Source organism: Ictidomys tridecemlineatus, chromosome 11, assembly GCF_052094955.1.
Source record: "Ictidomys tridecemlineatus isolate mIctTri1 chromosome 11, mIctTri1.hap1, whole genome shotgun sequence".
NCBI lineage: Eukaryota > Metazoa > Chordata > Mammalia > Rodentia > Sciuridae > Ictidomys > Ictidomys tridecemlineatus.
The window spans coordinates 347746-375230 of record NC_135487.1 but is presented as its reverse complement, the minus strand read 5'-3'; the positions used below and the strand labels follow the sequence as shown (position 1 = coordinate 375230).

Genomic DNA, 27485 nt, shown 5'->3' with positions numbered 1-27485 from the left:
GAAACAGGCGCCCGAGGGGCGGGGCCGAGGGGAGGTGTCCGCATGCGCGACGTCGGCATCGCGGACTTCCGGTCGCCGCCATCTTCCTCGCGCGGAAGCCCGCGGCTGGGTGGGAGCCCGGGAGCGGGTTCGGCAGACGGTGCGGCCTTCGCCATGCCGTCGTCGCCGCTGCGGGTGGCGGTGGTGTGCTCGAGTAACCAGAATCGGAGCATGGAGGCGCACAACATCCTCAGGTAGTGGGTGCTCCGCCCTGGCCAGCGCACTCCCTTCCCGACCCCCGTCCCCACCAGGGCTGGCGGCGCGCGGCTCCGAGGCCCGCGGACGGCGTCGGAGCGCGTGGCTCCCGCTCGGGCGGTCGGCGCGGGGACGTCCGTTGCGGAGCCGGAACGCTCGCGGCCGTCGGCCCGCCCTGGCGAGCCCGGAGGTCGGGTGCCGCCCGCCTGAGCTCGCCTCGGGCCCGAGGGCGGCGGCCGGCGTCGGGGGTCCGGAGCGAGGCCGGGTCTGGTGACGCACCGCGTCAAGTCGCGGCGGGACGAGTCTGGAAGCAGTGGTGGCCCGACGCCGCGTCTCGAGCGCGTGGGCGCTGCCGTCCACGTCTGCGGGTCTGCCCGGCCTCCCTCCCCGCCTGCCTCTGGGCAGTGCGGGGACGCGGCGTGAGTTGGGGTCGGTGGTCCTGGCCTACGTCTCGTCACCGGCGCACCTTTCCTGGCCCTTGTGTATGTTCGTAAAAGCTTATTCCTCCCTGACACAGGTTTTTTCGTTCAGCCACGGAGAAGATGAAACATTGACCTCTTGTTTTACAGTTAAACTTCGGTGTAAATGTCAACTGGAATAGTAGAGCGCAGTCGAAATGCTTTTTTTCCCGAAGTTACTACATGCAAACTTTTATAAATATGTCTTTTAGTTAGACACAATATTTTAAGATTTTAAGGAAAAAAAGCCGCCGTCCTGCAGCCTGTACTCTCCTGTGTGCCCTCTAAAAATTGGAAGGCCCCTTACATCTTTTAGGGAGGCTGAAGGTAACAGGTGTAATCTGCTAATCTTGAGTTTAATTCTCCTACAGTTTACCACGTAGTCCACAATGCTCACTTAGTGTCTTTTTCTCTCTTTTATTTTTTTTGTAGATGGTGGTATGCTTTGAACCTAACAAATCCATGTGAAGATTGTTTTTAAGCCAGAAATGTGATAGAATTACATTGAGTTGTGTCTTCATGTATTTATATATATGTTGCAGTTCTGGGTGATCAAACCTAGGGCCTCACATGCCAGGCAAGCATTCTACCAGTGAATTATGTCCCACCTTTTTGTAAATTAGGTTTTGGGATAGGTTCTTCTGAAATTGATTAGATTGTCCTGGAACTTGGGATGATCCTGCCTCAACCCACATATTTGGGATTATAGGCATGTGCACCATGCCCATCTGGATGTGCATTTATGTCTGCAGTTTTCTGTTGAACATGGCATTAGACATCTCATTTAAGTAAAAGAGTGCAAAGTCCACACCCCTGGAAAACTATTCAAGGTTGATTGGGAGACCTCCTTCACTGATGATTCATTAACAATTTTGTTAATGAATTGAGACTTTACAGCTGTGTTAAAGCCTACAGCCTCTCCAGAGGCAGTCAGTGAAGATTTAAGTCTGGAATGGCACCAGGTGCAGAAGAGCCCCTCCAAATAATCACCAGGTGGAAGTAAATTTTTATGTTGCTTTTACCTGCTTCGACATCCTTCATATTTCCTTGTGAGTAGATACACAATGGAGTGAAAGATGAAGAGAATGAAGATTACTTGTACCACTTTGGGGGTACTTCATCCTGGGTATCTTTTTTATATGTGTGCACACATTTAGGGAGATGAAATAACTTGAGTAATCTGCTTTCCACTGATACAGCAAACATCACTGGCTTTCAGTATTCATACTGAATAACTGGGGTGGTTATGAAACTTATAGGGGCCCCTGTCCAGCCGTTAATTTAGTTACAAATCTCTCAACACTACATTTGGGCAATTCTTTCTTATTTATTTATTGGTACTGTGGATTGAACTCAGGGGTACTAAACTACTGAGCCACATCCACAGCCCTTTTTTGGAAATTTTTTTTTTTTTTTTTTTTAAACACTTTTTTTTTTTTTTTTTTTTTTTTTAAGAGAGAGTGAGAGAGAGGGGGGCACAGAGAGAGAGAGAATTTTAACATTTATTTATTTTTTCTTAGTTCTCGGCGGACACAACATCATTGTTGGTATGTGGTGCTGCTGGGGATTGAACCCGGGCCGCACGCATGCTAGGCGAGCGCGCTACCGCTTGAGCCACATCCCCAGCCCTCTTTTTTGGAAATTTAGAGAGAGAATCTCACTGAGTTGCTTAGGACCTCACTAAGTTGCTGAGGCTGGTTTTGAACTTTTGATCCTCTTGCTTCAGCCTCCCAAGCTGCTGGGATTACAGGACAGTGCCACCACGGCTTTTTTTTTTTTTTCCCCTTCCTTAACTGCATTGAATTCGGGGTGTTCTAGCACTGACACAGGGTCTCATTAAGTTGCTAAAGTTCATTTCAAACTTGTGGTCCACGTGCCTCAGCCTCCTATACTGAATCACTGGGATCAGAGGCATATGCCACCATACCTGGCTTTTTGTTAGAAGCTAGAAGAGCTTATGAAAAGTTGTCTGTTTAAAGCACTGGTGATTGAATCCAAGGGTGCTTTACCACTGAATATCCCCCTGCCTGCCACCCCCCCCCTTTTTTTTTTTTTAACATTTGAGGCAGGGTCCTACTATCTTGCGAGGCTAGCCTAGAATTTTCAGTCCCTTGTTTTAGTCTCAAGAGATTGTTTTGAGGTGAGATTTTGCTGCATTGCCCAGGCTAGTCTCAAACTCCTGGGTTTAAGCCATTCTATCACTTAAGCTTCCTGAGTTCTGGCAGTACAGGTGTGTGCTAACATCATTAGTAGGAAGTCCCATTTCAGAAAGATTGTAAATAAAAATAAATCTTCAACTTTGAGTGGGCTGGGGATGTGGCTCAGTGGTAGAGTACTTGTCTAGCAAGCATGAGGTCCTGGGTTCAGTTGTCAGTATTGAAAAAAAAAAAACTGGGGATGTGGCTTAGTGTCTCTGGGTTCAATCCCCAATACTAAGAGAAAAATTCAATTAGTGCAGAATATTAGAAAAATACTGCAGGCCAAGTTTGTTAATTTGAGTATTTCCTTAGGATTCTGTACTGAAAGAAAATTTGGGTGCCAATTGCCGGGTTTCTGTTCTCGCGACTAAAAGGCTCAGGGGTCACTCTAGTTAAACTGGGCTAACTGGGCTGCATGAAATAACCACACAAGCGACACAAATACCTTTTTCTTTGGGGTTGCTGTGATGGCTCCTCTGACCTTAAGGGTCCGCAAGAAGAAAGAGCAAGAGCACCCACTGACCCCTTTTATTGAGGAGAAGCTATTCAAATGAGGCAGGGGATCAGGTTTCAGGGGGCTGAGTCTATCTTCATGATGTCCACTGTCAGCAGTTGGCTGACACCTGGGTAGGCCACACCCAAGGGCACAGTAAGAGGAGGGGACACACACAAGGCACTTCCATGGAAGATTCTATCCTAAACGGTGCAAGGGGTTATATTACAAAGGAACAGGTGAGCCTAGCTTCACCCATGGGGCTGTAGCAAGACACACACATTTTTGTGACTGAGCGCCTCAGCACCCAGCTGGGGAGTGTAACTCAGTCACCCATAAGGTTGGCCTCCCACACTGTACAATGTTCATTTTAGCTTTGTGATAATGATAAAAGTTTTCCTTAATTGAACATTTTTTTTCACAATAGCTTCTCTTGGGTGTATACTGGGATCAAACCTAGGGTCTCATGTATGCTAGGCAAGCAGTCTACCACTGGGTTATATCCCCAGCCTTACAGTGACTTTTTTTCTTTGCACTGGGAATAGAACTCAGCCTCCTCACACTTGATAGGCAAGTACTCTATCCCTGAGCTACATCCCCCACTCCTTTATGATATTTTTTTTTTCTTTTTTTGCAGTACTAAAGAGTAAACTAGCCGGGCCCTGTGGTGCATACCTATAATCCCATTGGCTTTGGAGGCTGAGGCATGAGGATCGGGAGTTCAAAGCCAGCTTCAGCAACAGCAAGGCGCTAAGCAACTCCGACCCTGTGTCTAAATAAAATACAAGATAGGGTTGGGGATGTGGCTCAGTGGTTGAGTGCCCCTGAGTTCAATCCCCAGTAACCCTCCTAACTCCCCCCCCCCCAAAAAAAAAGTGCTACCCTTTGAGGCATAGCCACAGGAGTTGCTCCAGACCCATATACAGAGTCCCCTTGTATGCAGCTTGTGGTCAGAAGTTCTATCCTAGGTAACTTAGGCTCTGGGTTCAGTGCAGCCTCTGTGTTCTAGGCTACACAGTGTGTCCTGCTCCCTGTGTTTCCTAAGGCAGGACCTTGAGCTCAAGTCCTGGCTCTGCCAGGCCTTGGTTCCAGTCATTTTAGGGTAATCTTGTTTTTATGGGTTCATGTGTTCATAGTAAACATGCTTATTTTACAATTTCAATCCTTTCCCCATTGACTTGGAGACAGGTGCCTGCCTCCTAAAGCCCTATCCCAGCACAAAGCCCGTCTTAGGCAATAACCTGGTCCTGTTGGTTTAGATGAGCGAATGGTCCCAGACAAAGGGCTGAAGCAGGGAGGAAAGTGTTGCTCTAGGCCCCAGCACCCTCAATGTTGAACTGCCTCAGCAGAGGCAAAGGTGGGGTCTGGTTACCATTGTCCAAAGGGGTGCTCCTGGATGCCTGTGTCCATGAATCACAGCCCTGTCCAAGTTCTTAATACATGCTCAGCTCAGGAGATCCAGAGGGTGACAGGCTTTAACCCCAGGAGGCATGTACCTATAGACCCCGGGTTGGTTTTAGTAATAGTCACCTCATGTCCTCAATTCACATTTTTCACATTTTGTCAGCCCTGAAGTTGGGATGGAGCTCTCATTTAAAAAGAATGAGCAGTATGTATATCAGAATTGATGAGCCAGAGTCCCAGAGGGCTCTGCCTACCATCCCCTAGTGCCAAGCAGGTGGCTGGTGCCATGAGGACTAGGTGAGGGTGTAAGGGTCCGGCAGAGCGTCGGAGGGAGAGACCACACAAGAGATCAACTTCATGCAATTGGCAAAAGGGGATTTATTGAACCAGCATGCTGGGGCTCAAGGCTCACTCAGGAAGGGAGAGCAGCCCAGAGCCCAGAGCAGAGGTCAAGCAGAGCTTAAAAGTACACTTTTGGGGGAGGGCGGGGTGTTTTGCATACATCGGAACAAATCATCATGAGGCGTGGGAAAATTGAACAACTCCTCTGAGACAGGATTAGTACATTCATTGGCGGGAACAATCTGGGCAGGGGTGATTGGTCACTCCTAAGCGGGGTACATATTTAAACTGATTGGTTTTGTGGCCTGGATGCTTACGTGCCAAGCTACTTGGAGCCCTTAGCTAATAAACAACCAGGGAATCAATGGAAATATTTACTGGGCAGTTCAGGTATTGTTCTAACAACTACAGAGATTACAGGTTCCGGGGGTAGCAGAGGAATTTTAACAATACCTGGCCTATTATTATTATTTTTAGCCCAAGCCTTTCAATTTAGAAACTTTACAATGCCCAGTCTTTTACACTTTAATTCAGACACTTGCAGCTTAGAATCAGTTTAGAAATTTTACCTTTACAAGGGGTCCTATCTTTGGCTGGTCAGGATGGCCTGGGCAATGTGCTTGTTCTTTGATGGGAAATACTTTTTGGAACTTGGAGTTTGTGAGGAAATACTTTCAAACTTCGGGAGAAAGGTATTTGCTTGCCCCATCAGGAATGTGTGTGTTCAGGTGTGCTATTGTCATAGGCCTGTTGGGCCAGGTCACACTCCCAGCCACAGCAACAGTTGACCTTGCTGCTTTCTATCTTTTATTTTTTGGTACTGGGTATTGAACTCGGGGACACTCAACAACTGAGCCACACCCCCAGCCCTATAATGTGTTTTATTTAGAGACAGGGTCTCACTGAGTTGCTTAGTGCCTTGCTGTTGCTGATGAAGGCTTACTTTTGACTGGGGGACTGAACTTTGGAAGATTTGCTTTAGTGTTGTTTGTTTTCTCCCCCCAGTAGTGAGGATTGAAACCAGGGCTGCTCTACCATTGAGCTACCACATTCCCAGCCCTTTCTGTGGTTTTTTTTTTTTTTTTTTTTTTAGTAGTTTTTAGTTGTTGGACACATACCTTCATTTTATTTATTCTATGTGGAGCTCAGGATCAAATTCAGGGCCTCACACATGATAGGTGAATACTCTACCTCTGAGCCCCCAACCCAGCCCCTGTGTTTTACGTTTAATTTTATTTTTTGAGTACTAGGGATTGAACTTTGGCACTCAGTCACTTGAGCAATTCCCAGCCCTATTTTGTATTGTATTTAGTGACAGGATCTCACTGAGTTGCTTAATACCTCGCTTTTGCTGAGGCTGGCTTTGAATTCTAGATTCCCTGCCTCAGCCTTCCAAGCTTACAGACTTGCGTCACCACACCCAGCATAACCTCCTGGGTAGCTAGTGTTAAGGTGTGTACCTCCATACCTATGATTGCTAGGTTATTTGAGACTTTCTTTGTTGCAGAGGACTCTCATGGTTGTTTAGGTCTGGTGGATCAGCCAGCATCAAGGGCACTGGGACTTTGCAGGGACAGTCTCCTAGGAGCAGATCAGTTTGGGAAGGGGTGCTCACAGCAAGCAGTCAAGTCTGTCCAGGTGTCTTACAGATTCTGAGAAGTGAATCCTGCAAGAGGTCATGGCATTGGGCAGATGGCTCAAGGGTTCCAATGCACAATTAGTCTTTTGAGTTTAGAGTAACAGCTTTCAAAGCTATAGTGATTGCTTGTAGCCCTGTAATGGCAGATTCTGTTCTGTAGCAATGAACTATATTCCCCGTTCTTTTTTATTTTGTGACCAGGTCTTGCTAAATTGCAGAGGCTTGCCTCCAACTTGAGTTCCTCCTGCCTCAGCCTCCTGAATTGCTAGAATTATAGGTGTGTGTTTCCACATACCTGAATCAATTTTAAATAACGTTAATATTTTAGAAACTTAATTCTCTAATGTCCACAAATGAAGCTGCTTAGTCTGTTCATTTCCATTTGATACCTACTCAGTTTTAGAATGTTGTGTCTGAATCCAACTGATTCCCTTTCTGCTTTGTGTCTTCCAGCAAGCGGGGATTCAGCGTCCGGTCCTTCGGAACAGGAACTCACGTGAAGCTCCCAGGACCAGCACCTGACAAGCCCAATGTCTATGATTTCAAAACTACATATGACCAGATGTACAATGATCTTCTAAGGAAAGACAAAGAACTGTATCCCTCGGGTTGCCCTTAGAGAACCCAGGGGGCAGCTGCAGGCAGGTGTGATTGGTGACAGGCATGTTGCTTTAACCCCCTCTCGCAGGGACATGTTTGGGTGAAGTGGGCCCCTTTCTCTCTTTGCTGCCCACTGGCAGCTCCCAGTGCTAGGTCCGTTTGAGGCAGTGGCCATGGAAAGCAGACATGCAGACAGATGTGAAACCCACATGGACATGGTGAGGCAGAGGCCCTGGCATAATGTGAACAAAGGCACCTAGGTAGGGAGATAGCACCAGAGTGCCTTGCACTCCCACTGCAGGGCTCTAACTGCCTCCCTTTCAGGTGGGTACATGCATGGGCACTGACGAGTAATCTGGCTGCTTTTAACGTCTCTCTGGTTCTTGGAGGACCAGATGAAGAAGGCCAAGTTTTCTACCAAATAAAGTATGTTAGGAGCAGATAATCTCAGGGCACTTCATTTCAGGGAGACAAAAGAGGCTGGATCTGCTACTTAAGACTCGTGAAAAGAATGGTAATTAAAATAGGTTTTTATAAGTGACACCATAGCTATATAATGTTAAGTTGGTCCATATACTCCTTCTTTTGTTGTTTTGAATTACTGGGGTGAACTCAGGGTGCTCTACCAATGAACTACATCCCCAATCCTTTTTTTAGTTTTTATTTTGAGACAGGGTCTGCTAAGTAGGCCAGGCTGACCTCAAACGTGCCATCCTCTGCTTCAGCCTCCTGAGATTACTGCTGAGATCACATACATGGCCATTATGCCTGGCAGTGCCCTGGGTTTTTTGTTTTAGTACCAGGGATTGAACCCAGTGGTGCTTAATCAATAAGCCACATTCCCCCCCGCCTTTTTTTTTTTTTAAATTGTAATATTTATTTATTTTTTTATTTTATCGGTGGACACAACATCTTTGTATGTGGTGCTGAGGATCAAACCCGGGCCGCACGCATGCCAGGCAAGCGCGCTACCGCTTGAGCCACATCCCCAGCCCCCCCCCCTTTTTTTTTTAACTTTTTTTTTTTTTTAGTTGTAGGTAGTCACAATCCCTTTATTTTGTTTATTTTGATGTGATGCTGAGGATCAAATCCAGTACCTCACAAGTGCGAGGCAAGTGCTCTTCCACTGAGCCACGACCCCAGCCCTCCCAGTCCTTTTTTTATATTGATTTAGAGAGGGTCTTGCTGAGTTGCTTTAGGACTTTACTGAATTGCTGAGCCTGGCTTTGAACTCACGATCCTCCTGCCTTAGTCTCCTGAGTCACTTGGATCATAGGCGACTGCCATTGCGCCTAGCCTGGCCTGGTTTTTGACCAGAGCATCTTGTGAACCTCCAGGCTGATTCAAAATTTCCCGGAACTGTGGATGTAGCTTAGTGGATGAGTGCCTACTGGGCATGTGTGCTGGGTTTGATCCTCAGTGCTTTAAATATCTGGACCTTCTTTTGTTATGCTTTTTAATTCTCAGAATGGAGCACAAACATATTCTAAGGAAATGAATATAAGTATCAAACAGAAAACTTCTTATCTTTATATTGGTATTAGAGTATTTAATAAACTGAAAAGTGAAACTGGGTGTGCTGGCATATACCTGTGTTCCCAGCTACTCGGGAGGCAGGGGTAGGAGGAGTGCTTAAATGCAGGAGTTTGGGGCCAGCATTGGCAACATAGCCAGTTCCTATGTCAAAAACAGCAACAAAAAATAGTATTTAATAAACTGAAAATGTTTTTTGTAGCTGGGAGGGTCCTGGAAGTTCTACAGAATGTAAATCTTGGTAATCACTGTATCTTCTGCCCTCCCTGCTCTCTTCTCTTCCAGCTAGTTGAAAGGCTGTTGGTGGCAATACTGGGTGAAATATGGGTATTTGCTGCTGGTACCACTGCCTGGCCTGTGGAGCATTTGGGCATATGGAGTGTATGGTCCTGGGAGCCTCCAGGCAGAAGACCCACCAAGGGTCTCAGAGCACATCTGGTGCTTCTCCTTGCTCAGAAGCAAGGAATCTGCATTAGGAGAACTGTCGATAGGGGTTTTCAATGTTTTCTCTCTCTCCTCTACCCACATACTTGGATGAGGAGGTGGCCAGGCTGTCTTGGACGAGCACCACCCTGAAGAAGTCATTTGGTGAGAGCGCTGTCCCTTTTTTTTTTTTCTCTCTCAGCCTCACTAAGAAGCATAAGCCCCTTTCTGAGAATCTCCTTTTAGTTCTGGGTGTTTCCCTCAACTCTGGGAAAAGCTCAAGGTTTTTATTACTTAAACACAAGTGTGCCATTAATCTTTTCCTGAGATCCTCTGCTTTTGAAAATTGTCTTCAACTGGCAGCATTCATTTTTGAAACTCCTGTGTTCAATGAGAGAAATAAAAACAGGTAATGCACATGTTCACACTAACTTGATTGTTACGAATTCAGCTCTTTCATGTAGGAACCAACTGGCCTGGGCTCCTAGGTGGAATATCACTTAGCACACTTTACAAGGACCAAGGCTAGCTTCAGCAGCAGGTTCACTGGGGACCTGGTGAGGGAGAGATGCATGTGCCTAGTGGTTCAAAGGGAGCTGCAGCACCACCAGGATTCGGAATCTCCTCCACAGGTCAGTTAGTCCAGAAGATGCTACACATGTGCTTTCCTCCCCCTACAGGTCTAGGGATTGAGCTACTTCACAAACAGCCTATTTTATTTTGGGGCAGGGTCTTATTAAGTTGCTGCTGAGGCTGGCCTCAGATTTGCAGTCCTGCCTTAGCCTCCCAAATAACTGGGATTGTAGATACGTGCCACCATACCTGGCTATATGTGGGCTCTTCATGGATTGCGGGGTGGTAGAGCTGGGGAAGCTCGTGGACACTTTTGGAGCTTAGTGAAGTATTCACCTTGGGAACCTTTTTTTGTTTTGTTTGTTTTTGGGGAGTGGGTGGGGGTTACTAGGGATTGTTGAAGTAGGGCGCTTATCCACTTTTAGCCACTTACAGTCCCAGCTGCTTTTTTTTCCTTTGTACTTGTAGATGGACAGGTACCTTCATTTAGTTATACTTGGTGCTAAGGATTGAGCCCAGGGCCTCTCACGCCAGGCAAGCACTCTGCCACATGCCAGTAAGCCACACCCCAGCTCAAGGAGACAGGATCTTGCTAACTTGCTCACTTAGTTGTTGAGACTGACCTATAGCTTTTGATCCTACCCCTGCCTCCCAAGTCACTGAGATTACAGATGTGCACCACTGTGCCTTGCTTCTGGGACTTTGTGTAGGAGACTCGCCTCCTGTGGTCACCCCTTGGGATGAGGCCACCTTTGTGGGCTTCTAAGTTCCTCCCAACTCTTGTGGTCAGGAGAGGAAGGACATCTCCATGAAGTTCACTGTGGAGGTTGGTGTGAAGCTGGGGTCTGCAGTGGCATCCTTTCTGATACAGGAATGCACAGCTCTGGTAGGGCTCCTTTTCCACAGTGGGAATGGCTCAAGTGCAGGACAGCCTCTGTGTGGGTGGTATGTCTGCTTGAGGGGCACTCTGGTAGCATTACTTGATTAGTAATGGGGATGGACCAATGTGATACATGCAAATAAAAGCTAAACACACATCTGGCAGAATAACTTGTCAGTTTGCAGAAGTGATGCTGGTTGTCTCCAGTGCAAAGCTAGAAGGGTATTTCAAGATATGACCCAAAGATAAAACATGGCATTTTGCCTCCACTGCTTCAGTTGGTGCCCCAGGCTTAAGTGCACTGGTGTCAGTAGGACACCAGTTTCCAGACCCTCTGTACTTAAAAGGACTCCAAGGTAGCTGGGCATAGTGGCCATATCTGTGATCCCAGCAACTTAGAAGACAAGCAGGGAAATGGAAAAGGTCTGTGAAGTGTGTTTAAACTTTCAAGGGAGAGGAGGATGTGACTTGCAACAAAGCTGGGACTGGGTTAGAATCCAGGGGTGCACCAAGGGGCTGATGACTGCTGTGGCCAGGACCTCACATTCCTTGTGTGTTCTCACTTCACAGAGTTCTTGATAATAGAGTAAATGAGAGCACACGGTGGTTGTTTTTGCAGCACTGGTGAGCGAGCACAGGGCCTCACATGCTAGCAAGTGCTCTACCCCTGAGCTCCATCCCCAGGCCATGGAGGGGCTGTGTTTTATCCTTCAGTAGATCTTGGCCAGTAGTTCTGCTGGTGTTGAAGCCCAGGTGCCCCTGGACTTGGGGTGTGGATAGACCCACCAAGTGTAGGTAGTTGGGCCTGGCAGGTCCTCGGTCAGCAGCAGTGCCCTGCAGTGTCTCGTCCTCTCCTGACCACAGGGCTGGCTGGAATCTGAGGCTGCCCCTGCCTAGGATATTGAGACTGTTTGACCAGGCTGAGGACAGACCCGAGTCAAAGTAGTTTCTGGAAATTACATCACTTTTGCACCATTGAAAGCTAATCCATCAAATCAGCGGCTGTGAGGACGTAGTAGGGATCCTAGTAATTGGGGCAGGAGGATTGTGAGTTCAAAGCCAGCCTCAGTCACTTTGTGAGGCCTTAAGCAACTTAGAACCTATCTAAAAAAGGGTTGGGGATGTGGCTCAGTGTTTAAGCACCCAGGTTCAATCTTTGGTATTAAAAAACAGCCCATCTTCACAAATTGTTAAGTACTTGAGCATAAAACAGTGGTTTTGATTTTTTTTTTTTTAAGAGAGAGGGAGAGAAAGAGAATTTTTCTTTTAAGGAGAATTTTTTTAATATTTATTTTTTAGTTATTGGCGGACATAACATCTTTGTATGTGGTGCTGAGGATCGAACCCAGGCCACACGCATGCCAGGCGAGTGCGCTACCGCTTGAGCCACATCCCCAGCCCATTGATTTTGGTTTCCACATGTAGAACTGCTCCTGAAGGATTGAGACTCGATGCCTACCTGTAGTTCTTGTAAACCTACTGGTGGGAATTAGGGTAGTAGGGCTGTATTTGCAGCACCAAATGGAAACCTTATTGAATCAAAAGTTGTGGTTTTGCTCACTTCTTCCCGATGAACCCAGACTTGGTTAATAGTTTCACCATTTTTCCTTTGGGAATTGCCCGCTCCTGGTATGGGTACATGAATCAGAGATAGAAAAATCTAAGTCCTCTGACCTCCAAAGACAGACAACGAAGAGTTCTAAGCAAGGCTCAGGTAGTCCCAGCTGCTCTGGAGGGTAAGGGGGGAGAAATATTTGCAGCAGCATGGGTGGCACAGCAAGTCCCTATCTCAAGGGGGAAGAAAAGGTTCAGTGTTTTATATTCTGATTGTCATTTTAATGAGGGCAACAGTGTATATTCTTTCTTTGGTACTAGGGATAGTACCAAAGAGCTATATTCCCATTCACTATTTTTTTATTTTGAGACAGGGTCTCCCTAAGTTGCTGAGGCTGACATTGAACTTGCAGTCCTCCTGTCTCAGCCTCCTGAGTAAATGGGATCACAGATATATACCACTGTGTCCAGCAGTTTTTTTTCCCCTTGTAGCTGAGAATGGAACCCAGAGCTTTGTATATCAAGGCAAGCCCTTTAGCACTGAGCTATGGCCCAGCCCGGCAGTTCATTTTTGTAAAGAGTCACATTCAAAGTGTGTCATTCCACAGTTTTATTATTCTTGATGGTGAAATAATCACTGCAGTTGACCCCCGCTTTCCCCAGTGCTGGGGATCAAACGGGGACCTTGCACATACTGAACATGTGTGTTGTACTGTTTAGCCATATCTTAAATTAATCTTAGAACATTTTAACCACCCCCCATCCCCTGATAACTGCTGATGTGCCTACTGTGGACATTTGGCATGAAGGCAAGCATATAACACATGGCCTCTTCAAGTGGCCGCCTATTACTGCTTTTGATGTTCCCAATGCTCACCCGTGCTATTTGGCATGTACTGAAACTTTTTTTTTTTTTTTTTTGGTACTGTGGATTGAACCCAGGGCACTTCACCAATGCACTACATCCCAAACCTTTCCGTTTTTTTATTTTGATACAGTGTCTTGCCGAGTTGCCCAATCTGGCCTGGAACTTAAAATCCTTCTGCTTTAGCCACCTCATTTGCTGAGATCACAGGTGTGGCCAATGTGCCCAGCTAGAATCATGTTGAGTACCAAGCGTCAGGGAGCTTGGTTTCCCACTGAGTCCCCTCAGTGCTGTTCTCAGCCCCTTCAGGGTCAGGTTTCAAAATTAAGTTGGCTCCAGGGCCTTTTAATCTCTGGCTCAGTGAAAACTGGTTTATCAGACTTAATTGCAGCATGTCTGGTAAAGACATGAGTTGTTTCTGCTTGTAAAAGTGCGGAGTGGCCAATCAAGCCAAATGAAGTGCCACTGGACCCAGGAATGGAGTCGGCAAGGGGACAAGAAGCTGGAAGAGGAGCTACAGGGCCTTTCTGGAGCATGGTGGTTGCAGGGAAGCTACCTGGGTAGCCCCACTCCTACTGTGGCAGTCCTGTTGGCCATTCCAGAGGCTGTGTGGTACGTTCTTAAGATGGAAGAAAAGGATCTTCTGTACACTTGTTTTTTTGTGTGTGTGTGTGTGTGCGCATGTGGGGTGCTGAGGATTGAACCCAGGTGTGCTCTACCACTGAGCTACCTCCCCAGCCCTTTTTAGTATTTTTTGAAACAGTCCTTGAATTTTGTGATCCGCTTTCCATGTAGCTGGGATTACAGGTATGCCTTGGGGGTTGCTTTCGTAAGTTGGTTATTTTATTAAAGCCTTTAGTAGATACTTGCTTTATGATTTACAAAGCCACTTTCCTTAAAAAGCAAGTAAAAATGTGGCTCTGAATGTTAAAATGTGATTTTAATTCCAAGCCTCAGTTGTTCCCTAAACATTGAAGTGCAGGAACAACTAGCACTTTTTCTTGGGTCAGGGCTGTGTGCTTGAAGTGGAGGCTGAGCACATGAGCTGGCATTCTGACATACCTTTTTGTTTAATCCTGTGGGTCTCTTGTAATTCACCTTTGGAATTTATATTGGTTTTTAGCTATTCATGTATCTTTCCTCACATCCTTTCAGTTCATCCTTTTAGGGCCTGGGTTAATTTAGGTGTATGCCCACTTTCTTTCTGTGTATATCTTCATATCTTTAGGTAAAAGTTTTTTTTGTTGTTTGTTTGTTTGTGGTGCTGGGGATTGAACCGCGGCCTTGTGCATGCGAAGCAAGCACTCTACCAACTGAGCTATAGCCCCAGCTCTTAGATAAAATGTTTAAAAAAAATGCCAGGATCCTAAGTTTCCACTGCTTTGGTCTCATCCTGGGTACCCTTGTTGGGCACAGCATTTGGGGGGGAGTGTCCCTCTCTCTCACCTTCTACACCATCTCTCATTTTGTAAACTAGGACCAAGGATCTGTTCTAAAACTTGCTCTTCAGAGGTCTCACCAAACTCCTCTTTGAAACTGTTCAGGGCGGTAATGGCTGGCAGTCTCCAGATTCCTGCTCTCTGGGTGTTCTCCCTGAAGAACCCCCCTCCACCCACACAGTTGGTACCGAGCTACTCTGATTTCCCCTTTGACTTAAGTCCTGGGTATGTCCCCCTTGCTGAATTGCTGATCTGGTGGCCAGCCTAGCACACTGACCTGTGGTCCTCAGGCCACTCATTTCTCATCTTGTTTTTGCTCTGGTTGGTAGCTGTGTTTTTGGAAACCAGGCATAGTGGTACACACATAGAATCCCAGCTTCCATCCCTGGGCTAAAACCTCCTGTATCTCGGGGGTGGAAAAAAGGTTTGAAAATTACATTTGACATGACTCTTCTCTGACCCATTCCTAGAGGAATGCTCATCTAGGTTTTGCCTGCACATTTACTTCATGGTTTTGTAAAAACACTCATTCCTGAAGAAAAAACTGTGGTCTTAGGTGTTTTGGGTGAGGTCAGAGGTGGTGTTTGCCTGCTCATCTCATCTGATCAGAGGTCAGAAGTTGAACAGAGCTTATTGGCTAAGGTGGTTGCTGAGTCTGGACATGATATTGCCACACTGCCTGTCCACTAAGTATAAGGTAATGCTGACAGTTTCTCAGTTCCTGGAGACAGGAGGCACAAGGCCATTGTAGATGGGGCAGACCTCCTGGCCACAGTGTCTGAGGCACCATGTTGAACACCAGTTGCAGCTGAGTGCCTAGTGGCTCTTCAAGCTTATGCAGCCTGTCCCGCAGGAAAATACTGCTCATCAAGATGAATTTACTTCAGGTAGCCATTGTTTCCGAGCTTTTGGTATAGTAGCCCTCCCAAAGGGACAGGAGCTGATGGCTCTTTGCTTAATGATGTTGATGCCCTTGACCATCTGCATTCTCCCTCCATATGTGCCCAGCCCTCTTGTGTCCCAGGGATGGAGAGTGGGTGCTATCTCCCACCTGCATAGACATACTTGGCCTCCCTTGTCTAGGATGTCATGGCCTACTCCAGCCACCCAAACACTGGACTTTCTCTTCTTGCCTGGGTGCTGTGTTGAGCTGTAGCCCATGCAGAATGTTCCTGCAGCACTCCTGCTCAGTGGCATCATGTCTTGTGTGACTTAAGCACCCATCCTGGAAACAGGCCAGCTGAGCTCCAGCCTGGCTGTCGAGGCCTTAGCTGTTTAAAGCACTGATGTGACCCTATGTGCAGTGCTTTGGTGTCTGGTGTCTCTGTGTCTGACTGGGGAGAGGTGGGAAGCCTCCAAGAGGCTTGAGAGGGTTGACACCAGGGGAGCCAGGGAGTTGCTCCAATGTCTCAGTGACCAGAATTCTGCTTTTGGCACAGCGTTTCCACATTACACAATGGGCCAGCGCACAGTTCTTTGTGCCACCTGCATCATTTTGGCAGTGATGCGCACCTCTCTTCTGAATGACTCTGCACCCCATCTGTGGCTTGCCAAGGGTCTCAGCAGCCACGTGGCATCAAGCTCCACTGGGCTTTTTCTTGCCTGGCTGTGAGCTTGCCTTGCAAGTGCACTAGGAGCCAGATGCTCCACTTGTGAACATCAAGAGTTCCCCTGTGCGAGCTGCCTGTGAGCCCTAAGAATCTCTGGTGCAGGTGAAGGCAGCTGAGTGCCATCCCAGCCCCATTCAGCACTCCAGGTGCATCATCACCCCAAAGAGAAACATTAAAAATCTGTCAGGGAAAGCTCTTGCCCAGACATGCTTTTGGTGTTCTTGGCACTTCAGTACCGAGAGGCCCTATCTTGAGTGTGGCCAGGCCTGGAGGCCAGGCTTGGGGAAGGCCAGCATCCCTCTTTCTTGCTCTGATGCACTAAGCTCAGCTTTGTTGTCTGCTGAGGTCAATCTTTTTTCACTGTCGGCTTTCCTTTAAAGGCCCTTACTGCCTAGGTCCCCAGGAGCAGCCCGGTGGGCACTGCTGTGACCACAACTCCTGTGGACGCACTCTTCCCTTTTTCTTTAGGCAGTCCACCTTTGGGCACACAGCATTCTACAGCAGAGGGCACCTGGACTGTGCTTAACTTTTTTTTGTGTGTGTGTGTGATGCTGGGGATCAACCCAGTGCTTTATGCATGCGAGGAAAGCACTCTACCAGCTGAGCATTTTTGTCCTGTAGATGCTTTTGGCTTTTTCTCTGAAGGGTTGCCTCTGAAAATTCTTTTTTTGGGGGGGCAATAAACCCGAAATAAAAAAATAATTAGGATCTTCTGGGGGAAAAAAATTAGTGTAGTGTTTTACCTTTAACCCAGAGTGCACATGTATCTCCAGCACTAGTGGAAGTCCCAAGCCCTGCCCCAGGCCCCTGCTGACCAGCAGGATGCTACTTAGGTGATGACCCAGGCGGCATCTGCCCAGCCACACACCTCTGTGCAACGGGCATGGTGCTGTGCTGGTCATGTTGAGGCCTCCATCTGTCTACCTGCTGCAGCACAGGGTTATCTGGGTTTGAACTACTTAGGGCAATTTAAGACCTGTTCTGAAGGAAAGTTTAAAAGGTTACGTAGGTTTTACCGAAACTGACTCAATGCTGAGTTTCTTTTTCTTTGAGGCATATAATGATGCCAACCCTAAACAGATTGGAGAGAGGGCTGAGTATGTCAAACTAAAAGATAGTATTTTCCATTTTGGTACTGGGGATTGAACCCATAGGTGCTTTACCACTGAACCACATCTCTACCCCTTCTTTATATTTTCTTCAGAGACAATCTTGCTGAATTACTTAGGGCCTCACTAAATTGCTGGGGCTGGCCTTGAACTTGCAGTCCTCCTGCCTTGGCCTCCTGAGTTGTTGGGATTATTTGGTGCACCACCACGCAGAGCTATATTTTTTTTCTTTAAACTTTTTTTTTTTTTGGATGCTGGGTCTTGAACCCAGAGATACTTTACCACTGAGCAACATTTGCAGCCCTTTTATTTTTTATTTTGAGACAGGGTCTTGCTAAATTGCAAAGGGTCTTGCTGAATTGCTGAGGCTGGTCTTCAGCTTGTGATCCTCTTGCCTCAGCCTCCCTAGTTGTTGGGATTACAGGCATGAGCACCATGCCTGGCTTAATTTATTCTTTTATTTCTTAATCAGCCAATTTCTTTGTTAAAATTTTATTACTTTTTCTGTGTTTTCCTGAAAATTTTAAATAAATGTAGTGTTTTCCTTATTTGAACAAGCAGTGATCTACCATTTTTGTTGTTTAAATATCTACTGGGGGCTTGTGGTATAGCTCAGCAGTAGAATGTCTGCTTAGTATGCACATGGCCCTGGGTTTGATCCCGAGCCCCAAAAAAACAAAATCTAATTTTTTTTTTGTTTGTTTTCTTTTTGAGGTTATATCTTGCTATGTTTCCCAGACTGGCCGTGAACACTCTGGGCTACAGAGGGCTTCCTGTCTCACTCAGCCTCTTAAGAAGCTAGGGCTAAAGGGACCTGGTGGCATGCCACTTAAATCTTAACATAATTAGGTAGTGTATTGCAGCGCCCTTATATTTGTCAAAACTGTCTTGTAATCAGTCCACTTTAAGCTTCAAGCTGACTTCAGGGAAGCCCTGGTCACTTCAGGTCAGTTCGCCTTCCCTGGTGCTGCAAGATGCGGGCTGTAGACAGACATACCTGGTATTCCTGGCACAGTTCAAGTCCTAAAGTAGACACCACAGCCTTCCTCACATGGTGTGTGGGCCCCACTGGAAAAGATAGCCCAAGACTGGTTCCTACCCTTTGGCTCTGTTGCCGGTGCCTCCAGGTTCCTGAGCAGGAGGGAGCTAGTGTAGGACACTGGGACTCCTCTGCCTGTTCTTCATTCCTGATAACTCTCTGACTCCACGGGGACTCCTGACCTCTTGCACAGATCCTGGTGTGGACAAGCTTGAGATGAGCATGCTCAGAGCTGCTACTCCTGTGCCATGCCCACTTTGGCCAGGGTGAGGAGCGGCCTGTCTACCCTGAGCAGCAGAGCACTCAAGAAGCATCCCCAGGGAGCTTTTTGTTGAATGCCAGGTTGGCATCAGCCTCCCTTGTGTACGCAGAATTGAGGGAATTGAGGAAACCTCCAGTTTGGGATGGAGTCTCATCATGAATGTATAGAGTTGTGTCTGTTTTATCAGTGGAGGTTTGACTCAACCTGCTTCCACTGGCAGGTGTTTGGAGAAGGTCAGATGCCCAGGGTGGGAGCACATCTGTCAGGAGGCCACCCTTCTGAGTGCACTGGGTGGGACATGGCATCCCTTAGGGATGGGGGTCTTTGCACCACAGTTTCTTTGTTCATATAAAGTGTAAACAGGAGATGTTGGGATAGGGTCCTTGGAGCCTGTTCAGCAGGATCCTTGTTGCAAATGCTGGCTCTGGCCAGGTGGCAGAGGGAAGGAACCTGGTAGGAACAGCTGCCCTCCTCTTGGCCACCACCAGGCTTGGGAGGGCACTGCCTCAGGGTGTCGAGCTCAGGAGATGTGCTTTGGGAAATTGAGTGTGTGGGTAGCATTTGGTTGTATTAGTGTGTATAGTAAATTGTTCAAGTGGTGCTAAGGATGGAATCCAGTGCCTCACACAAGGTGAGTGCTCTACCTCTGAGCCACAACCCCAGCCCCGCTTTGCTGTTCTTGTGATTTGGGAATAGGCTGTCGTCAGCTTTTGTGATGCCTTGCCCTGTACCTTTGCTGCTTGCCTGTAGGATCCCCTCGTCTTCCCCCCGGGGCCCAGGGCAGCTGACAGAGGCTTTATAGAGCTATGGGTCATATACTTGGAATGAATGTGCTGCCTGTCATCTTCCTAACTTTTGTTTTTGTTTTTCCACCTGAATTAAACCCTTGTTCTGACAGTGATGCTGTTTGCACTTCCTGCAGCCACTGTGGCCCACAGTCTGCAGCTGTTCTGGGAAGATGGTGAGGCTACAGTGCTTTGCTTCCTGTTGCCAGCCCTGCGGGGAGCATGCATGAGCTGATGATGTGGCCATTTCACTAACATGGAGTTCCCATGCAGAATCCCCTCGAGTCCAAAGAGCCAGAGACTAGTGCTTGTGGGGGTTTTTTTTTGGTGGTGCTGGGGATTGAACCCAGTGCCTTGAGCATGCAAGGCAAGCACCCTACCAGCTGAGTGATATCCCCAGCCTGTGGGTTTATGTTTAATGAGGGCTAGTCAGGCTGATGGTGTTGACACTGAGCCCCACAAGTTTTGTTAAAACATGACTTATAGTAGTGGAGTCCTGCTTTTGAGAATTCTTTCCCCCAGGGGAGTTCCTAGTGGGCTCCCACTTAGGAATTCTACTTTGTGCCTTTTTTTTTTTTTTTTGATCTTTATTTATTTGTGGTACTGAGAATCGAACTCAGTGCTTCACACATGCTAGGCAAGTGCACTACCATTGAACCCCAGCCCCTATATCTTAATTTGATCGAAGTTGAAGTTGTGATGATAAGATTCAGAACTGCAGGTTCTTTGACTTGTCCCTGGTTGGGAAGGCACATGCACAAAGTGGGTTCCTTGTGCAAACCTGCAGACTCAGATTGGATTTGTTATTGCGCCAGAAAATAGAATCCTGGATTAAGTGTGACAGTTTGGGGAATGGTCAGCTACAAGGACGGTTGAGACGCTGCCAGAGCAATGGTTCCCTGCCTGCTTTGTTCTTGGCGCTCTCCTCTCCTTCAGCCTTCCTCTGTAGGTGATTTCTGCTCTGAGTGTGGCCATGGCAGAATGAACCTCCAAGGCGCCAGCAGGTGACTGGACCCAGCTGAGAACTTGGACTGAGTCCTGTGCTGGTGCCAACAGCAGAGTTTCAGGGCTGGTGTCTTACCTGCAGACCATGAACATCTCATCTGCTTAGACGGCGTGGGCCTGCAGGTCTGGCTGTCTCGAGCAGGTGTTCTGATAAGGTACCCCACTCAGTACAGGCTGGAAGGTCAGCCCCTTGTGGGTTCTGGGGTGGCCAGTTCTACTCCCATTCGATGGGTGCTTGCAACTGCTGAGCACAAGGAGCCCACAGTTGATGTCCAACAGGGTGACTGGAAGTCAGCTTCCCTGTGGTGAAACGCTCAAGTGTTAAGTCCTCTAGCTTCACTGGTGGTTATGGCCAAGTTTGATGTCAGCTTTAAAGTTGAATTAGAACCGAAGAGCAAATATTCAGATGGTGGGTGCTTCCCCCTGGAAGCGGGCCTGTGACGTGTCAGCCTGTCTTCTAGTTCTATGGACTTGGAGCACCCAGGGGGTGCATGGCAGTATGTTGGCAGTCCTGTGACCTGTGGGCTGAAGAAATCTCTCCTAAGGCTGCTGCTCTTCTTTTTGTTTTTTATTTTCTTTCTTTCTTTTTTTTTTGAGGAAAGCCCCTGAAGAGCTCCAGTTCTACCTTTGGTGTCCCCTGGCTCTCCTCACTGTACCATTAGTCTCTACCGAGCACAGGTGTTGAAGAGTGCATGCTCGGCATGGACTGGAAGGCTTGATTTGTTTCTCTGGTGAAGGCCTGAGAGAATTTTTAAATAATCCTGAATTTATTGTTATCAAGATAACATTTCAAGTCTTGGGCCCTTAGAGTGAACCTAGTGGGAGCCTTGCTTCCCACAACCTCCCAGGCCAGGCAGCGTCCTCTCTGAAGGCTGCCAGGGACAGTGTAAGGTGTTGTCTGTTCAGGAGAAAGCTGGATGATGGTCCCTGTTGTCTCCTCTGCAGACAGAGGAGGGCCAGAGCACACAGCTCCCAACCTTCAGAACCTCACTCCGTGATCTAGATTGAGCTACTGGGGTCAAACGCTATGGCAGACTTCCCTCAGCCTCCCTAAAGCTTCCAGGGCTTGGTCAGGAGTCTTCCCTCTCCATGTTGGGTGAGCGTCAGCCCCACACTTTCAGGGGCCGTTCCTTCCTTCCTTACTGAGGCCCAGGCGTTGGTAGGTGGCAGCTCTTTCAGTTACCAGGTCATATGCAGCACGGGCTGGAAGAGCGGGCTGCCCCACCCTGACCTCAACCTGTGTGTCTGCCCCCGGACCCATTTTTCCTGCCCAGTGGTGTGGTTTTACTCCTTAGAAGTGTGTTAGCCTGAGTTGGGGGTGCAGCTCTGGTAGTGTGGCTGCCTTGGGCTCAGATTGAGGCAGAAGAACCTAGGTATTCATTTCAAGCTCGGTGCCAACGGGCTTGATGCTTCTTACAGAATGTCCTTTCCAACCAGGGTGCTCCTGTGATTGCTGCCCTGGAGTGCTCTAGGGCCCTGGACCCAGTGGTGGGGAGTGCCATGCTAGTGACCCCTCTCCCTGGTGCCAGCTGGACTCTGCTTTTGTCTTGGTGGGGTTAGTGGCGAGTCTGCCATTACAGGTGCCTGCAATTGTCAGTGCTCACCCTCAGAGCTGTGTAGACCTTGTCTTCCCCAGATTTGTAGCTGACAGGGTGCGTTCCCTGGTGGCCCTTGGCTCATTGGGCATCTCTCCATGAAACCTTGTCAGAGCTGCCTCACTTTGGCCTTTATTCCAACAACAAACTGTCTTGGTTACACTCAGTTCTTGTACACCCTTTTGAAAAAAAAAAAAAAATTCTTTTTTTTTTTTTTTGGTACCAGGGATTGAAGCCAGAAGCTTTCAACCTCTAAGCCATATCCACAGCCTTTTTTATATTTTATTTAAAGACAGGGCCATGCTAAATTGCTGAGGCTGGCTTTTTTTTTTTATACTTATTTATGTATCTTAGTTTTTTTTTTTTTTTAAGGTGGTTACATTAGTTTGTTTTTATGTGGTGCCATGGATGGAACCCAGTGCCTCGTGCATGCTAAGCGAGCACTCTACTATTGAGCTACCACCCCAGCCCCTGAGGCTGGCTTTTAACTCATCATCCTCCTGCCTCAGCCTCCCAAGGCGCTGGGATAACAGGCTTGCACCACCGCGCCTGGCTTGTACACCCTTTTCTTCCTTACCTGCGCTTATTGTTCCTGTGGGACCTGAAGTGAGCTTAAGGTAGACTTGGGCAAATGTGCTCCTTAGGCTCCTCCCAGGCATCCTACAGGACTTGCAGAATCCGCCTCAGCTTTGCCTCTCTCCATTTGCCAGGAGCTGGCTGAATTTTCCCATCAAATAAATGCGGCCTCCACTTTGACCCCTAAACTAGACATTTTCTCCTTAACGTCATGAATCTTAATTTCATTTGTTGCCGCACAATGAAATATTGTGTAAATAGTTAGGCAATAGGTTAAGGAGGAAGGAAATTCTGTAAGGGCTCCTGGGAGACCTTGCAGACCTGGTGGAGGAACATGCTGACAGCATCACTGCCTCAGGGCAGCCCACCAGAGAGAGCCCTGCTGTCCAGGTGGCAAGACTGTAGAGGCCAGGCGCAAGAGGAGCTTGCCCTACAGCTGCCTCCACACACCTGGGCCCTGCCTGTGTCCCTCCTGTGGGCTTGTCTCCTATGCCCATGTCCTAGAAATCACACTGGGCCTTTCTCAAGCTGGTTTCCTTCCACATACCTTCAGGGGCTTGCTTCAGAGCCTTTGATGGCTTTGGTTCTGCAATAATGGGTGTAAGTATAATAGCAGAGCTACTTGGGCAGCATTGCCTATCAGAGATCTGGATCCAGGGCAACAGCCCAGTCCAGGAGCAGCTGAAGATGTCGGGAACCAGAAACACCTAGCAGGTCATGGTCAGCTGTCTTTGGAAGTTAAACTGCTTAGATTGATCACTTATACTTTTTTTTTTAGTAGCCAGTGGACCTTTATTTTATTTATTTACATGTGGTGCTGAGAATTGTGCCCGTTGCCTCAGACATGCAGGGCAGGCCCTCTACCACTGAGGTATAACCATAACCCAACCACTTACAACACTAAAAGCTATTTTTAGCTGGGTGTGGTGGTGCACATCTGTAATCCCAGTGATTCTAGACGCTGAGGCAGTAGGATCACTAGTTTGAGGGCAGCCTCTGCAATTTAACAAAACCTATCCCAAAATAAAAAATAGGGGTGTGGAGTGTAGCACAGTGGTAGAGCACCCATGGGCTCAATCTCCAGTACTACTACTACTAATAGTAGTAATAATAATAAATAAAAACTGTTTTTATTCTCCAGAGATAAGAATTACGTTTTAAGCTATGGGCTTGTGTAAATAAGTTGATAACTAAATGTATCACTCAGAATTCCTAAACTTTGGGCCTAGGTGTAGCTCAGTGGAAGAACACATACCTAGTCCTGGGTTTCACTACCAGCAGCAGAACCCCTAGAATTTCTGAATAGTCAATTTGCTAAAATAATTAACAAGGTGCTTGCCCTCAATGCAGTGGTGCAGATGAGCCCTTAGAACAAGGGCTCCATAGGGTAGGTAAGTTCTTGCCCTGCAGACCCCTGAAATCAGGCACCATTGGGGGGTTGGAACCGCCCTACCTCGAGCATGGTGGACCTGGGAGGGCTATGGGTCCAACTCCTTTACCGTCCCCTTGGGCTTAACTGGGCGCTGCATACTTCCTGGGCCTTGTTAGGCCTTTGCTGTCTCTGTCTCCATTTGGATTGTAGCTGCTTTCTCCTGGACATCTCACCTGTTGATTCTGTCAAGGGTTTTCCAGGCCTTCCTGCTACTGAAACTTCCTTTTGGAAACCAGGGGTTTCCAGATGTTTTTCCTGACATGACTGAGCTGCACCTGGGACTGGTTGGGCTGCCTCTGCTGAGGCTCCAGTTTCAGAGGGAACAAGCATTGCACTCTAGGATGGGGGTTAGAGCAGGAGGAGAAAGTCACCAAAACACTTCAGCTAATGCTGAAGGACAGCTCAAAAGGGGGTTCCATGTGACAGTGAGGAATGCCTCCCGGGAAGGGGTAGGCATAGGCCTCTGCTTCTGCCCAAGGGTTGGGTCAGAATGATGGGGCTGGCTGGTGCAGGGCTGCAGAGCTTGGGGCTTCCAAGAGTGACCCTCTCTCAGGGGTGACCCTGCCTCTTCTAGGACTAATGGCTTTGGTATAGCCCATTCTAGTACCCTGCTGACCCTAGGGGCCACAACAGGAAGGGCTGTAACCCCGGCACATTTAGGTTGAGCAGGCTTTATCTAGAGCTCCTTAACTCAAGCATCTAGCTATACACAGAATGGCATTTTACACATGTTGGACAGAAATAAGAGAATCAAGCCTCGTCCAGAAAGGTTCCAGAACTGCAAGGACCTGTTTGACCTGATCCTCACCTGTGAAGAGCGGGTCTACGACCAGGTGGTGGAAGGTGAGAGCAAGGCCTGTGGCCACGGGCAGAGCCAGAAGCAGGGCTGTGTGCCACCTGCCAGCCAGGTTGGCACTGCATGCATGGGAGCTGTGCCCTGGGCACAGGGTTGCTGACTGTTGGCTCCTCCTGCAGAGGCAGGCCAGGCTATGGGCTCTGAGGTAATAGCAGGGGACAGTGGGTGCTTCCCCACTGACCTGCACAGCCCTGTGGTGATGGGCAGGGTGACCAAGGAAAGGAACAGGAAAGTGGGTAAGGGCAGGTGTGTGTGGCCCTTATGGTACAGTTCACCAGAGCAAAACCACCCACATGGCTGCTGACCTAAGCAAAAGATGCCTGGCTCGGAAATGTAAGGACAGGCTGGGGAGGAGGAGGCCTTGGATTGCATTTTGTTTGAATCATGGCCTTCCTCAGGTAAAGTCCCCGGGCCTGCCTGGCTGCTGTATCCTCAGTTGTACAAACCCTCAAGTTCAGGAGACCGACCAATGCAGGGCCCAGTACTCCAGCACATCTGCCACCTGCTTCCTGTTGAGAACCTCTGACATCTGTGTCACTCTGTCCCAACCAGATCTGAACTCCAGAGAGCAGGAGACCTGCCAGCCAGTGCACGTGGTCAATGTGGACATCCAAGACAACCATGAGGAGGCCACCCTGGGAGCCTTCCTCATCTGTGAGCTCTGCCAGTGTGTAAGTACCAGTTTCTGTCTGAGCTGTCCCTGCCAAGAAGAGGCAAGGCCCTCTCCTCCTGCCCACGACAGGGCAGGGGCTTCCCGTGGCTCGCCATGGCTGTGTGGCTCAGTTCCAGGTCCAGTTACAGCCAGTGCTGAAATGTCAGCAAAAACAGGCATGCAGAACTGAGATCTAACCACGCTGCTTTGGCTGAAGCACCCACCCTGGTGTTCTGGTTCATCTGACAGAAGCATGTGAAGACAGCTGTGTCCAGCAAGAGCCCCCAGCACGCAGGCCCTTCTGAAGATGGGGTGCCTCACCTCTCCCCTGTGCTGGATCTTAGTTCCTAAGTGCCCAGCAGAACCCATGGCACTCCAGGTTCGGGTGGGGTCAGAAGTGCACCCCCAAGGTACTTCTGCAGCAGATGGGCAGGAACCTGTGTCCTCTACCCTTTGGACTTGTCAGGCAGGCCAGACATCTGTCCTTTCCTGTGACCCCTGGGTATTCTCCTAGCACTCAATGGCTTGTGCAGCCTCTATGATGGGACCTTCCCAGAGGGAGAGCCGTGTGCCTGGTCTTATCTTGTGCCCTTTGGAGCTGTGTGTGTAGGAAATGATGGCTTAGCTAAGAGAGGTCAGTAGATACTGGGCTGGGAGTCCATTTGCTGTGTGGGACCCAGGTTCCTGCCCTCTGGATGCTCAGCTTGGCACAGCCTCCATTCCCAGCCTGCCCTATGATCCACTGTGGTTGCTGGAGCTCCAGTAGTTATGCTTATGACCTGGTCAGTATGCAAGAGCAAGCTGAAGAGCAAGACATGTCCCAGAAGTTGTGCATGCAACTTCTCCTTGGGCCACATTGTCAGCCGAGTCATGGGGGCTAGCTAGGGGACTAGGGAGACCAGCCATCATGCCAGGCCAGCTGTGCTCCGGTGCCAGCCTGCCTCACTTTAGGGAAGGGGTTCTTCATTAGGGTGCCTTTGGCAGTCCATGCCTGCATTTGTGATTCTCACAGCCAGGAGCAAGGCTCTTGGTGTCTCAGGTGTGCCCCAACTGGGAACACGACCAGCTTCCCTGCTCAGTGACTTTGGGGAGGTACCTTCCTTGCCCTCTTGTCTTGCAAGTTGAGGACTCACTGGCCAAAGAGTGTGCTGAAGCACCAGGCTGGGTCCCCAAACCTGCCCCACTTCTGAACCTGCTCTATGCTCCTCCCAGCCTAGGGTTCTGATGTGATCAGTGCAGAGGCCCCTCCACAACAAGGCGCCACTAGGTAGAGTTAGGGTCAGGATGCTCTGTCCTGGAGGCCTGGTGCTGGGGAACCTGCCAGTGTCTGGCTCTGGGCATGGGCAGGGGAGGTGCCCCTTGCTCAAGGCTATGCTCTTTGCAGATCCAGCACACTGAAGACATGGAGAATGAGATTGACGAGCTGCTGCAGGAGTTTGAGGAGAAGAGTGGCAGGGCCTTCCTGCACACAGTCTGCTTCTACTGAGCTCCACCTCCTTCAGGCTCCTCCTCCCAAGTGTCTTTACCCGGAGGCATTCTTGGTGGATGGTGTATGGACTGTACATATAGGATGAAAAGGTACACAGAACCGCCAGATTAAAGACCATTCTCAACCCCACTTCTCTTTACCAAAAGTTACCGCCCACTGCCCTAGGGTGTGCCTGTTGCTCTGCCTTGCTGTCTTCTCCCCCAATTGCTGGATTGTACAAATACCTGAATAAAGCAACGAGCTGTATCTTAAAAGAACCTGGAATTACCCAATAAATAGAGGCTGCTAGTTGTCAATGCTTTGTCCTGATTTCTTGGCCAGACCTTCCTCTTGCAGAGGTACAGGCCCCTGAGGACCACCTGAGGGAGAGGGGCTGGGGAGGGGCTGCTGAAGGCAGGACACACCAGCAAGATGGTGTTCTCCCAATGGCTCCCACCCCG

General features: G+C 48.5%; 1 protein-coding gene across 1 annotated transcript; it reads left to right on the top strand.

The window, feature by feature from the left end:
- On the top strand, nt 1–27341 carry Ssu72 (SSU72 homolog, RNA polymerase II CTD phosphatase). The gene is made up of 5 exons (XM_005339250.4): nt 1–233; nt 7222–7365; nt 24752–24891; nt 25457–25575; nt 26941–27341. Exons 1-5 carry the CDS (start codon nt 43–45, stop codon nt 27040–27042), a joined length of 696 nt encoding a protein of 231 aa, XP_005339307.3. The 5' UTR covers nt 1–42; the 3' UTR covers nt 27043–27341.
- Nucleotides 27342–27485: the final 144 nt, after the last annotated feature.